This window comes from Anomalospiza imberbis, chromosome 11 (assembly GCF_031753505.1).
Source record: "Anomalospiza imberbis isolate Cuckoo-Finch-1a 21T00152 chromosome 11, ASM3175350v1, whole genome shotgun sequence".
Taxonomy (NCBI): Eukaryota; Metazoa; Chordata; class Aves; order Passeriformes; family Viduidae; genus Anomalospiza; species Anomalospiza imberbis.
In genome coordinates this window covers 23,057,326-23,071,376 of record NC_089691.1, presented here as the reverse complement: position 1 = coordinate 23,071,376, position 14,051 = coordinate 23,057,326, and the positions used below count along the sequence as shown (strand labels likewise).

Here is a 14,051-nt window from a genome sequence, read left to right as displayed (position 1 = left end):
AATAATTTCCACAGGGTCTCATCCCTTCTCTTTTTGTGTGGCAGCTTTGTAGCACATTTTTTCTTCTAAGGCAACTATCCTACTTAATGGGAGGAGCTAAAGCGTACTTCTTATCAGCAGATGCGTTTGAAATTGACCACCACTTAAATCCATTCTCAGCTAAGGCTGGGAGCAGTTCACTCTTTCCGGGCAGGAACTGTGGCCCGAGGAGAGGCCCCCCTCGGGCCAGCCCGTGCTCCCTAAGGAGAGCAGCCCATGAGGGGAGCAGCCCATGGTCCATCAGGAGGGCAGCTCGCCCTCCCGGCAGGACCTGTGGGATGAGGACCGGAGCCCTCCGTACGGAGCAGAAGGGCGAGCAGAAGGGCAAGCAGGAGCTGATGTGTGCCGGCTGGAATCCCCCATCCCCTGAGGGCCGGATGGGAGAGGGGGTGAAATTACACTTGGCAGAAAGCGGCGGCTAGAGAAGGTGGTATTTTAATTTTTGGCTTTCTCACCAACCATATCAGTTTTAATTGGCAGTTAGATACATTTTCCCCAAGTCTGCTTTGCCCACGACAGTAATTGTTAAGTGACTGCTCTGTCTTTATCTTGACCTGTGGGCTTTTTCATGTCATTTTCTCCCCATCCTTCTAGAGAAGAGGAGGGGAAAGTGAGTGACTGGGTTATCACGTGGCTGCAATCAAGTCAGCTCACCACAGTGTGGTAGATAAATATAACTATTTTCTTTGCTGCCAGTCTAGTTATTAACCTTGACTTGTAATCTCAGTTCTCTTTGATGTTTTTCACCTCTGGCATCTTCTATTAATTTCTCTCCAGTCATAGCTAAGGCCAAAAAGCAGTTTTTACTAACACTCCTTTATATATCTGTGTATATAAATTTATCAAATTTCAGCATTATCTAATACAATCTTGCTCATCAAATAAGTTAAGGGCATACACTGTAGTTCTACACTTCATTGAAATTGTTGCAAAAACCACAGTGAAATTTGTCACAATATTAATGCAGCTTTCCTCAACCTCAGAGTGCATGGTGGAGCTGTACAGCAAGTATGATTGCTCTCCACCAGAGCTCAGAGTAAAACTGCTGCAAAACTTTCTCCTGGTGGCAGAAACAAGGAACATGGAGGAGACAAACCCTCCTGCCTTCTAAACCTTTCCTCACCTTGCCCATCAGGAAACACTGCAGAGGGGAAGCAGCCATTCATATTTAGCTTTAGCATTTTCCATTTTTCCTTTCATTCAGTCACACTTTTATAGTATATTTTATGAAGTTAAAAGAAAAATCTGCTTCTAAAGGTATGCGCATGTCCATATTTTGAGATTTTGAAAATTCTTCATGTATTTAACATTACAGTAGTGAACATCCACAACGAACACATTTTTGAAGCATTTTCCTTTATTTGTGTATTGCAAAAAAAACAAAAAAAAAAAAAACCCAAAAAAACAAACAAACCAGCACATCACATGCTTTAATAATTCCTGTTCTGTGAAAGTAAGACTGTAATTCATAGGTCTAGTACACTAATCATACCCTTACCTCAAGGAGCCAGTTCTAAGAAAAAATTACAACCTTCCAAAAAAAACCAGCATACTGACTGTGTAACTATTAAGTCAACAGCACCTCTTGTTTCTGCGATTGTTGCATTCAACTGCTAGCTCTTCCATATGTTTTCTTTCAGGTGTTACCTTATTCATCTAACTGCTCCTTAAATTACTTCTGTAAAAATTATTAGAGTCAAGGGAAACCTACTAGAAGCATTAAGATAAGAGTAGGTTAAGAAATAGCTAGTTATGACAGGGGGTGAATATCTGATAGCCTCTGAGAAGACAAGCACTGAAAGGTGGTAAACTCCTAAACCACCTCAGCTACACCCAAATCTGTTTCATGCCTACCATTTTGTGTTTGAAAGCACAACATATCTCACAGCCAGCTTTGCCGTAAGAGCCCTCATCAATGACATTGACTTTACAAAATTAAATAAAAACTCGACAGTCTGGCAGCGGCGTTTGTGAGAGCTTGCTCAACTGTGAGCCCACCTTTGATTGCATCGTCAGCGAGAATCATACCATACCTCTTCAGCAAGGTACACCTGGAACATCAATACCATCAGCGCAGTGGACAGCCACCGCCAACCCACTACCTCGGGCTTCCGGCTCCTGAGGAGCCTCCCGAGCGAGAGGGACAAAGGTGGTGAACGTACCTTCCCCTCACTGCCCCGGAGGCCGGGCTCCTCCCGGCACTTCCCCGGCTCGGCCGGAGCGGTGCAGGACTCGGAAGGCCCAGGTAGCCCGGTAGCCCCTCCCCGCCGCCGGCCCCGCCCCGCGGGGGATGGAGGGGCCGCGGCCGGGCTGGCGCTGGAAGAGGAAGCGGGGACGCGCTACCGGGCGGCGGCGGTGGGGTCACGAACTCTGACCTGTCACAGGGCACGGCACACATAACAAAACATCCCCGACCCCAACACAGCCCCGGCCCCCTCCCCTCCGCGGGCCCCACAGCCCCTTGCAGCCCCCGCGGGGGGAGGGAGGGCCGCTGCTGGGCACCGGCCTGCCCGGGCCCGGTCGGGTCACCGCCACTGCACCTTTGGCGCCCATTCCTGAGGTAAAAAAACATTTTTTAAAATTGAAGCGGCCTGGTGGGTTTGTCTCGTGGGGGCCAGGACGAGGGAGGGGAGGCGGCAGCGGGCCCTACTCTGGACACCCCCGCGAGGGGAGGGGTGGGGTGACGGTGGGTTTAGGGGAGGGGGATTGCACGGCTCCGGTATTTGTCTGGTAAGCGAGCACCAGCCGTGGTCTGGCCTGGTCTACAGCTCCTGGAGAGAGAGGAAACGACCATTGTGGCGTGCTGGGTCGATCGGCGGGGCAGTCCGGTGCCGGAGCCGCTGGTTGCAGCGTGGGCCGGCTGAGGTCGGGGCTGGTCCGGTCGCGGTGAGCAAAGTCTGCTGTCCAAGGGGCGTAGGGCGATGGTCGCGGCGATGACGAGCGCGGGACACACAGAGACAGAAGATGGAGTCTGAGCGGGCGGAGGCGGCGGCTTGAACCCGACCCTTTTACCTTTGCCACCGGGAGGGCGGAGGGGAGGGGGCGGCGGGTACTTTGCATACGGGGCTGAAACCGCCGCCATCTTACCGGCCGCTTCCTCACTGCCATGCCTGGGCCTCCTCTAGGCGGACACAAGGCTGTACCGGAGGGGAGGGGAAGGGGCCTAATGGCGGCGGCAGCAGCCCCGCCTGGGCTCTGGCGGGCGGCCAGCGCCGCCATGTTGTGCTCAGTGAATCCCCGGGGGGCTCTCTCTTTGCTCGAGGGGCGGTACCGCCACCTTTACAAGCGGGTGGCTCGGCCAATGGGCGATCTGCGGGGGAGCGCCGCGCCTGTCGTCAGGTCATTGGTCGGGCCGGGGGCGTGGCTCGGCGGCGCGCGGCGGGGAGCTGCCGACGGCCCTTCGGCAGCGGACGGGGCGTGGCACAGCCAATGAGAGCGGGCGGCGCGCGCGGCTCAGCCAATGGGGGCGCGGCAGGCCCGGCGCGGCCCGGCCGGGGTCGGAGCGCGGCCGGCGCCGCTCGCGGTGTTCGTGCTCGGACGGCGGTGTCGGGGTGTGGGCCGGCGTCCTGCCGCCAGGACAATGTACCGGAAACTGCCGGCAGGGCTGTGCCTGCTTCTCGCCCGTCCCGCCGATGGCAGCCTGCTGGAGGCCGCTCGGTGTAGCCGAGTCGAGCTCACAGCGTAAAGAACCTCGTTTCATTAAGACAAAGGAACAAATGTCAATAAGTTTGAATGCGGCCTTTTGCCGTGTCTTGTCAGTAGGGCCATACCCTTCAAACCTCTCAAGTAGAATTTATGACTTGCTTCTGAGGTTGCACTGCAGCTTAGGGAAAGATTAGTGATTCTACCCTGTGTTTTGGACAGCGTAGGCTGAGCTGGCTGCCACCCTATTATGCTGAAAATAATTTCCTGGTGATCAAGGTGCCTCGTCCTATTTTTTTAAATTTCACCTCTTGTGTTGGTTTGGGGGGTTTTGTTGTGGTTGCCTTACAAGCTATTGCTCGGGGCTTTTGCTAGGAAGCTGATTTTGCCTTCTGGGAGTCGACACCATTAAGAAGCTTGGTGTGGCTGTGTATGGTCTCTGTGCTCAAAGCTGGATTTGATCAGATAGCCTCAGCTTGAGGTTCTTTTATGAAGGTCGAAAGTACAAAAATCCTTGCTGATAACACCAACAATAGCACATATGTCAGACTCATTCTACAGCAAACCCTTGTGTTTTGTGTCTTGGAAAGGTACTGTTATGAACAAAGTATCTCATCTGAAGGGCTTCTGTCATCATAAAGTGGTAAGAAAACAGCATATTATGAGCACATGATTATGCTCCTTGTGCTTCTTGCTGAATATTAAAAAATATAAGAGGAAACACTGAAAAGGAACCATTGAACAACTGAGAAACCATCCATAAGCTGAGTTTGGTGGAAATGGTTCATAGTCTTGATCAAGTGCAATACTTCAATAAAGTAATGACAAGCTGTAGGAGAACCTAGCATAATTACAAATTCCATGGGGATGTCTCAAGTTTGATTATGCATTGTTACAAATAATCTTTACTTGACATATACAAAATTCACATTTGTTGCAATATAAGTGAATCCATTTAAGGTAATGAATTTTGACATATTTAACAATGTTAGCTTTGTAGAAGTTACATTTGAATGGGTGCTAGAGACATGCATACATTTTTCTGTTACCTGTGTTGCTATTGTTTCTTTTATTTTAAAATTTTATATTAAATGACTGCTTTGCAATTTTAAGGAGGTTTCCAATGAAACATCAAAGGAGCCGGCATTCAGGAATGCCTTTTTATTACCTACACTTGGATCAGAATCTGAAGTCTAGCCCTGTTATTAGCAAGTCACAATTAAAAACTGAATGCATTAATTGAAAATCTTAATTAAATTTACCTTTGAAGAAATACACCCCTAATAATGATAATTAAAAATACATTGCAAGTGGTTTTTAATTGTTTGTCTTTGATTTCTTTGTATTTTTTTTTAACCCCTAAAGTTGAAGGTGGAGTTACTTGGAATAGGATAAAATGATTCTGCAGTATTTTCTTCTCATTGTGATAATCGTATCACATTATAATAAAGAAATAGTTTAAATAATGGAAGATACATTTTAGATATAACTGTTCATTTCCCTTATTGTGTAAGATTACTCTTAAGAATATAGATGAACGTGGTGGTTTGACAGAACGACTCGGTGAAATTGTATGCTAAACAGCATTCTTAGCTTGCTGCTCCCTGGTTCAGCATATGGCAAGGCTTCTCCGGCCTGAGCTGAGGAAAGTGCCTTTGAGATCTATGAATTGCACAAACTGCATTAGTACTTGACTTTGATCTTCTTTACAGCTTAAATAATGGAGTGGAAGGAGTATATTAGAGCCTTAATAAAGTAAAAGAACAACTGTACCTCAGCAGTTTGAACAGCATGGTTCCAGTATGCATGTTCCATATATGTATATGTGTGTGTATGTAGATGTGAACACACACATATCAATGGCATCTTCTCTTATTTGCCAGGTATTTCAAGCAGAATTGTAAATTTTCAAAAAGGCGTAGCAGAGCTTTCTTTAATACTAAGAAAGAACCCAAACTTTTGTGCCTGATGGAACTTGCTGGCATCTTTCCAAACAGGTTCTCTAATGGTCTTGTTTCACCATGGCAACCAATATGGAGGTGCTGGCTCAGCAGGTAGTGGAGACTCAGCAGGTGGCTGAGGTGAGTGACAGATGATATCACAAGAGTTGGTATATGAGATTTTGAAATTAAAAACTTATTAGGGAGTCCCTGCTGTTTACAATTAAGCATAAATGGAACAGAAGATCTTTAAAGAAAAGTGCTGCTTTACACTTGGGGACAAGCATGAAACCAGTGCAACTGGGACACATTTTGTTCACCCTGCTTTGTTCTGGTGGCCCCCATTTGAAGAATGCAAGTAGAAAGTTCAACATGAGCTATAGAGAAACTTGGCTGTATTATGAATTCTTTAAAAATTATTACAGCAAAATTTCTTGTCATTTGATCATTAGATTGACAGTTTGGGACACGGCATGCTTCTGCACCTAATTGGAATTGTAATCTAGATCCACCACATTTGAAGTTACCTGTTTTATTTATGCGCTATAGTGAATTTACAGCAAGGTGGTTAACTTAAATCAGTTTCTATATTTTGTGCCTACACTTAAAAGAAATAAAGCACAAACCAACTTAAAGTGATATTAAGTGATGTCTTGATGCATATTCATTGAAGCTTGGATGCTCAACAGCTAAAAAGTTTAAATCAACTCATAAACACAAACTGCAAGTGGTCATGGCCATAGAAAATAATTTATCTCTCTCCCTCACTATGCAAACTTCAGTCAAAGAATAAACTAGATCTTTTGTCTGATTAAAATTATTTGGTTTAGTATCCTTGAAATTTACTGTGATTTTTTGTATGGTTATGTAATTAAGGGATTTAATAAATAATAAAGGGCAAATGGGCTGAGAGACCTGTGTAGATAAGGCCACTTTTCAGACATTAGTTTGGAGTTTTCTTTCATCTATTGAGCTAAGATTACACCTGTATATTAAGAATATTTTTCGTTCAAGAAGTCCTATATAAGAAGAAAATATAAGTTTACTTCTGTTTTTAGAAGTGGATTTGAGATTCCCCACTTAGAAGTACATTTTTAAAAAAGAAATTTCATTCTTTTTAGCATGGAAAATGGCCTAGTGAATGTCCTGGAATTAACATCTATGGAATAGTTTCCAAAAACTTCCTAAGTTTCACAGTGAAAACCGACAAGAGATTTTTCATTCTAGTCTTCTGTACCAGGTATAAATTTGGCAAGCTGCATTTTTTAAAACACTTCCAAATATACTTGGAAAGAGAAACCTGTAATGGAAATACTGACAAACGTTATACTATTTTGGTATAGGTTGGGTGCTATAATAACATCTAAAGCACATAAAATATATGACATCTGTAATTCCTCGTGCAGGAAATGCACCGTGGTAACATAGTGTGATGGTTGTATCATGCCACTGGAGAGATCGCTCCATCTCAAGAGTGCATGAAGCTCTGTGATTTCTTCCTGGCCGGTGGGTAAATAGAGGGCTTCATCTCTTTATAGTATTCAGCTGCTGCTTAAATGACATGCCTGTCCACTGCGTAACACCATGAAAACTTTGTTCATGGAAAACCAGTTGTAAGCAGCATTATCTCGTTAGGAATTCATTAATACTATGACCATGTTAATATTGAATCATTTCTGTATGAATGGCTGGCTGCCTGCTATTTGTGTTTTCTGTCAGACAGTTTTTAATACAGGTAAATACATAACTAGTTTTCTTTAAATATGCTAAAATTCTGTATTTGTACTCTCCATATCTTAGAGAAAATGTAGAATCAAACTTGGCACTGGCTTTAGTAAATGAGAGACTTTTGGAATATCATATTTTTTATTGATGAAAATTAAATGGAGGAAAGGGGTCATTGACGATGCATTGAATTTCAGGTTATGAACTGTGAGAGACAAGTTGCAACCGGATAACCTAATGCAAATATTAGCAGCCTTACCTCTATTGGCATCACTTTTTCAACATAACTGCCACCTATGTAGTGTGTGAGTTTATTGAGAACAGCGATGCCACGCACCAAATCAGACTGTCATGCAAGTAGGCTATATTGTTTCTCTTTCTTGAGCAATAGTTCATCAGCTTTTTCATGAAACGGAATGTTTCACAGAAGTTGCTGAGTGTGCTCCAGTGTTGCATGTATTTTTGTACTTATTCTATTTTTAAGACTCTTAAAAATTGTTCTTGTAATGGTTTCAAATGGTTTCACTGCTTTTGCTTGCTTCTGCTTTATATAGTGTTGCTTGTTGAACTTTTTTTCCAGTTGTGCGTTTCTGAACAGATTGGATGAGAGTTCCATTTTTAGTGTTTGAAGTTGCCATTACTTACAGTTCATGAAACTGAAGAACAGAGAGCAGCTAGGGGATTCAGAGGGAATTTCAGCAGTTTCTTCTCATCCTGAGCAGCTTTTGAAAAGCAGGAAAAATACTTATGCTTTAATGCAAAAATAAGTAATGCTGCTTTTCTCAAGTATTTATTTAGTACTGTCACTGTGCAATATGCAAGTGGCCTAGGTGCAGTCCCAGCACCAGCTTAGATCTGACTTAAATACTGTTTAAGAAAAATGTTTTTAAAGTGGAGGTGCATTCCCTGTGCAGTACCTGTGATTTTAATGCAAAGTTGAAAAAATTTTTCAACAGAGCTGTCATGGGCGGGGTGGGGGAGAGGAAGGGGAGGGAATGCGTGGTGGTGGTGGAAATAAGGTCTATTTCATCTTTCCAGCTGCAGCTCTGGTGTAACCAGGAATAATTTTTTTCAGTGGTTGCTAAAACTGTCCTTGGCCAGCTCTCTGGCAGCCACAAACTATTCCCGGTGCATCCTTTTTCCTGTCAGAGGCTACAGGGAGAGAGTCACATGAGGTGACTGTTGAGCCCTGTGCTTCCTGGATCTTGTTTATGACAGCTGCATTGCTGGAGAATTTTCAGTTGCTTTCAGTTCCCTCAGTGTCCTGATAGGAAACTATCAAAGTCTGGAGCCTTTTGGAAAGCATGTTTTCCCATAGAGCTGAAAAAATACTGGATATCTTTGTCACATATTTTTTTGACCCTCTTCAGACATCTCTAACATGTTACATCATAAGTAGTTCTGCAGTTCACATTTTGGTACAGATGAAGACAGTGTGCTGGAAAAGGAAAGTGGAAATACTGTTGTTCTGATGGAACAAGTTTTTACTTTGTTTTAAGAATTAATGAAGTGTGACATAAGACCCTTTATATTTAATATTTTATTGCTAGCATTGGCCACTTGCTCATTTCTGATGATTTTTCAAAGTGGAGTTTTGATGCAAAATCTTTTCAAACAATTTTTGGTTCAGTTACAGCTTTTCTCAAGTTCCTGTTAATGGTAAAAGACCTAGGCATACCATGAGCCTGAGAGGTATCTCACAGAAAGTGCAAATGGGAGTAAAATCATATCTGGTTTAGGCAGTTTGGCAGCATTTGAACTGAAGACTGTTGCCAGATGCGGCATAGCTGCTGGTGTAACAGAATTGTGGGGTGTTGCATAAGAGGTGATCTGAGATTTTTTTTTTCCTTAGCATGCAGATGTGCCAATAGCAGTTTCTTCTGTGATTGTTGCCTTTTTATGTGCTATCCAAGATCTTACACTGGCATCTTATTAGGGCGGTTAAACCAGAGTTCTTCTAGTGGTGAATTCGACTTCTTTCTGCCATCCTACAAAGGTCTACTTGGGAGTGGTCAGGAGAGCTAATTCCAAGGAGAATAATTGAAACTTTTTTTAGATGTGTCTTTAGCCTGTGAAAGAAATATATTTGGATATACATTTTTTGTAAAAGCCTATTATTAATTTAATAGCTAAAGATACTCATTAGGAAAAATATGGAAGAATAAGTCTTTCTGATTTGAGTTGCAGGTGTAAAACTTGCTTTAATTAATATAGGAAAGAGCATATAAATTTTTGTCTCTGAAATTGATTTACACATAATGTATTCAGGCAATACAATTACTTTGGCTTTTACTGGAGTGAATATAGAAAATGTTTTTCTGCTTAAGTTAGAAAATATTAGAGGCGTTAAAAATTTCTCTCTATGTGGCCAAGGGATTATTCCTTCAATTTATTTCTCAAATACTGCTTTTATAATCAGTGTGGTAGGGAGAAATAAGCTACAGAAAATACTGAAAATTTGGTTAGTCAGGACGAATATTTATTAGATATGTATATATGCTCATACAAACACACATAGATGCATATGTACATGACGGGCAAATAAGTAAATTACTGTACAAACATGACTATATGCCTATGAAGAAACCTTATTTATTTCTAATGTCATAAAATAAATGCTTGGAGAAACTTAGCTTTGAACTACTGATTTTATATATGCATATATATTGTATATATATACACCCATCTACTGGAATTTTAATATGATTTCATCTAAAATTTGGAAACTGAAAAAGTAGAAAAGATAGGTAAATATGCAATTAAATATATTTATGTTTAAAAGGGGAAAAATTATAATAATTTAAACAGAAGAAACCAAGTTTAATTTTGCCAGCCTTCAAAATGCACCTAATTGCCAAATACTTGCTTTTAGTTTAATGATGAAAGAGGTAGATGCATATGTGTTTAAGTGTATTTTTGTATTTCTTGAGCTTTGTGCAGATTTTCTATGTCACTTAAGGCAAATCATTATTAGTTTCTATAAACTTCAGCATATGAAATTATTGCTAGTGGTACTTACTGGTTTGAGAGCCCAGGCAATTATATTCTAGATACAAATAATACTTTCTTCTACGCTAGATCACAGTTAGTTGACCTAACATTTATGGTGTACCCCTGCTGTAAATACACTCCCTTAGGTAATTACGTATAGAAAATATTTTTAGAGAGATATACAATATATGTTTGTATTTTCTGTCAAGTGCTTAATTTTAATAGCGAGCATATTTCTGTGCTATGGAGTCCTTGAAATTAGAAGAAAATACCAATGCTACTTAGACAAATAAGTTATTCATTTGCTGCAGAAGCTTTTGTAGGGGAAGTCCACTGGATTTTGTTGTTTATTGTTGTTAATAAGTTTATTGTTGTAAAACCTGTCAAGTACATGGTCACCTTCTCAAAACTTCATGTACCATAACTTTAACAAATTTAACTTTTGAAAATCATAAAAATATTTTCTGTTTTCATCCATTTGTCAGCTTTCACTGCAGCCTCATAAAATGTTTTGTTGTGGAATGAATTTTTAAAGCTAAAGATGCTCTACAGGAAATTGAATGGATTTTCCTTTCAATTTTGTTAATTTAAAATTAATTTTCGCGAGTGAGATCACATGGCGCACACACAGGACCAGGGAATCAGGCCTAGCTAGTGTGGGTTTAGGAAAGGCAGGTCCTGCCTGACCAACCTAATCTTGTTTTATGTTGAGATGGCCCACCTCGTGGATGAAGTAAAGGCTGTGGATGTGCCTACCTGTATTTCAGCAAAGCCTTTGATGCTCTCTCCCAGCACTGCCTCAGAGAGGCTGCGGCCCGTGACTTGGACAGGTGCATCTTCATGGGGTTAGGAACTGGCTGGGTGACTGGGGCCAGAGAGTGGTGGGGAGTGGTGCCACAGCCACTATTCAGTCACTAGTGGGGTTCCCCAGGGCTCAGTTTTGGATGACCTGGATGAGGGGATTGAGGCCAAAGCCAACAATGTCAGGTTCAACAAGGCCATGGGTCCTGCTGTTGGGTCACCACAACCCCACACAGTGGCCCAGGCTTTGGGCAGGGTGGCTGGAAAGGAAAGGACCTACAGGTGCTGGTCGACAGTGGCTGAATGTGAGCTGGGTGTGCCCAGGTCACACAAGAAGGCCAATGGCATCCTGGCTTGGATCAAGAACAGCATGGCTAGCAGGAACAGGGTAGTGACTGTCACTCAGTACTGGCCACTGGTGATGCCACACCTCAAATCTTGGGGTCAGTTTTGGGCCCTCCAGTGCAAGAAGGACATTGAGGTGCTGAACCGTGTCCAGAAAAGAGCAAAGGAGCTGGAGAGTCAGTCACTGAGGAGTGACTGAAGGAGCTGGGTCTGTTAGGCCTGGAGAAAAGAAGGCTTAGGCAGGACCTTTTCAATCTCTACAGTTCCCTGACTGGAGGGTGGAGTCAGGTGGGGGACGAAAGGAAATGGCCTCAAATTGTACCACATAAGGTTCAGGTTAAACATACTTTGCAAACCCAGAAAACAATGTGGCTGTTTGGTTCCAAAATGTTTAAAGAATTTCCACACAGGTACCTTATGTCTGTCTGTCTTTCTCCTTGAACAATATAGAAGAATAGACTATTATTTTTTTCTAAGCTGCCTGCAGTACATTGTGGTGTAAGGTTTGAAGATGCATCAATGAAAGGCTAAGGATTCTACAACTGAACAACTGTAAAATAGTTTTAAAAGACCTTCTTGCTTTAATTTAGATATTTTAAAGGGCCCATAGCTTTGTTAATAATTTGGCATGGAAGACAAGAAGATCATCAATTAAATATGTCCTCTAAGAGTCTGGATTTTTGGGAATCTTTTTCCTCTCCAAGGTATCTTGTTTTCCGCAGCTGAAAACTTTGAATCATCCAATAATTAGAGGACGCCTCTTATTTCTACATCTCTCCTGTCTGTTTTCCTCATTTAGCGTGCAACTTTTGTGACCTGTTTATTAAAGATAATTGGAGATTGTATGTTTAATTTAGATTACACTTTTACAGTATGTGGAACTACTTATGGTACAGGCAATAGGGGAGTAAATAGTATGGTTTTATTAAGTCTTGTGTATTTTAATACCTCTGCTTCCCCAAAGAGACTGTAGTCCATGTTCCTTGCTATCCAGACTGTTTATGTCATAAATTAACTTTTCTGAATATTAAACAAAGATTTTTCAAAGCAAGCTAAAGCTGAAACTGCCCTGTTGTCCAGCTGTGCAAATTTTGATACAATTCCAAGATTGTTTAGAAGAGGACTTGATAAAAACAACTTGTGACCATCCTGGTTTTGGACACGTTACTCCAGATAACAGGTTCATAGAATAGTTTGGGTTGAATGAGACCTTCGAGATTGTCTAGTCCAACTCCCTGCCACAGGCAGGGACACCTTCCTCTATCCCAGGGTGCCCCAAGCCCTATCCAGTCCAGCCTTGGACACTTCCAGGGATCCAGGGGCAGCCACAGCTTCTCTGGGCACCCTGTGCCAGGGCCTCACCCACCCTCCCAGGGCAGAAATTCTTCCCAATATCCAGTCTAAAGGTTATCATCCATGTTTAATTCAACATTTAACATTTTTGCTCTGAAAACAGCTTTGCAAGGGGTGTTTCTCAGGCTAAGTATTCAGAACTAAATTTGCATTATAGTTTGGTAGTCTAGAAAGAAAGGGAATAGGACAAGAAACAACAGCATTCAGAAACAGTGTGAAAGTAATCTGTCATTCAAAAGTACTTTGAAATTATTAAAAGGGGAATGACTTAACATTTTACTTACAGAAGAAAAAATGAGACAAGTGTATAACCAAAAGTTTAAAAAAAAGTATCTCTGCATTTCAGTAAGCTAAAGGATCATACAGTACTTACCCAGTGATTCATTTGAGCAGAGTGGTGGTGGTAGCGGTGGTTTGGTTTTGTCAGGTTCACTCCATTTCCAGAAAAAGAAAATACTCTGATAATTCATTGAAAGCCAATCCAAGTTGGTTAAATGACCGTAACCTTTCCAGTAAATTTAGATTCTAAACTATAGGGCTATCTGATCTTTTATAAATATAGGTACATTTAAAAGTGTTCAATACCTTAACACTGAATTAAAATTCTTTATGTTATTTACAGGTGCCGAGTGTTCAGACTTCGCTATCTGAATCTCCAGTGATGACCAGCCCTTCCCAGCGTATCCAGATAATTTCCACAGACTCCTCTGTAGCTTCACCACAACGCATTCAGGTAAAAATCCATTAATTAACCAACTATCATATATTTTCTTTTTTTCTTCTCCTCCTACTTTATACAAAAGCATGCTAAAGACTATGGAATACTTCCTTTAATTCTTGTGAGATCAGGTAATTTTTAGTGAAAACTAAAATTCTTTTTCCCTCAGTATTGGTGCTGACTAGATGGCTGTATATAATAGTTAGCCAGTGAGGAGTATTAACACAGGTTAAACCTTGCCTACACAAACAAATCTCCTGAGCCCTGGCCACAACAAAGGGTGAGATATAGAAATCTGAGATTGTCTCCAAGGGCATTCTTCTTCCCACTTATTTAGGAGCCAGTAGGAGATTAATCTATTTAACACAAAGTTGGCCTTCGGGAATGCTGCACAGTGGGACTTTGTTACTGGTAGACAATAAAAAGATGTCATCAATGTATCAGAATGTATTCAACGGCAAATTATATAGGACTTACTAAATGTTAATGAAATACTA

At 41.9% G+C, this 14,051-nt stretch overlaps 1 protein-coding gene and 1 long non-coding RNA gene across 13 annotated transcripts in view; one reads left to right on the top strand and one right to left on the bottom strand.

Moving 5' to 3' along the window:
- The first annotated feature begins 2,273 nt into the window (after positions 1-2,273).
- The window catches only part of NR2C2 (nuclear receptor subfamily 2 group C member 2), a 37,801-nt gene continuing 26,023 nt past the window's right edge, over positions 2,274-14,051 (top strand). For 4 of the 10 annotated variants that reach the window (XM_068202399.1, XM_068202410.1, XM_068202409.1 and 1 more), the window contains exons 1-3: positions 2,274-2,599; positions 5,679-5,762; positions 13,459-13,569. In XM_068202399.1, the coding sequence (XP_068058500.1) occupies positions 5,703-5,762; positions 13,459-13,569 (171 nt within the window). In that variant the 5' untranslated portion in view covers positions 2,274-2,599; positions 5,679-5,702. Of the gene's footprint in view, positions 2,600-2,797; positions 2,926-3,761; positions 4,272-5,678; positions 5,763-7,027; positions 7,128-13,458; positions 13,570-14,051 lie in introns of those variants that run through there. The other 6 variants (XM_068202403.1, XM_068202404.1, XM_068202400.1 and 3 more) reach the window with 6 other exon arrangements.
- Positions 8,760-14,051, bottom strand: part of LOC137480923 (uncharacterized) — a 32,407-nt gene continuing 27,115 nt past the window's right edge. For 2 of the 3 annotated variants that reach the window (XR_011003173.1, XR_011003171.1), the window contains one exon: positions 12,189-12,299. This is a non-coding gene — a long non-coding RNA (uncharacterized lncRNA). Of the gene's footprint in view, positions 8,785-12,188; positions 12,300-14,051 lie in introns of those variants that run through there. The other variant, XR_011003172.1, reaches the window with a different exon arrangement.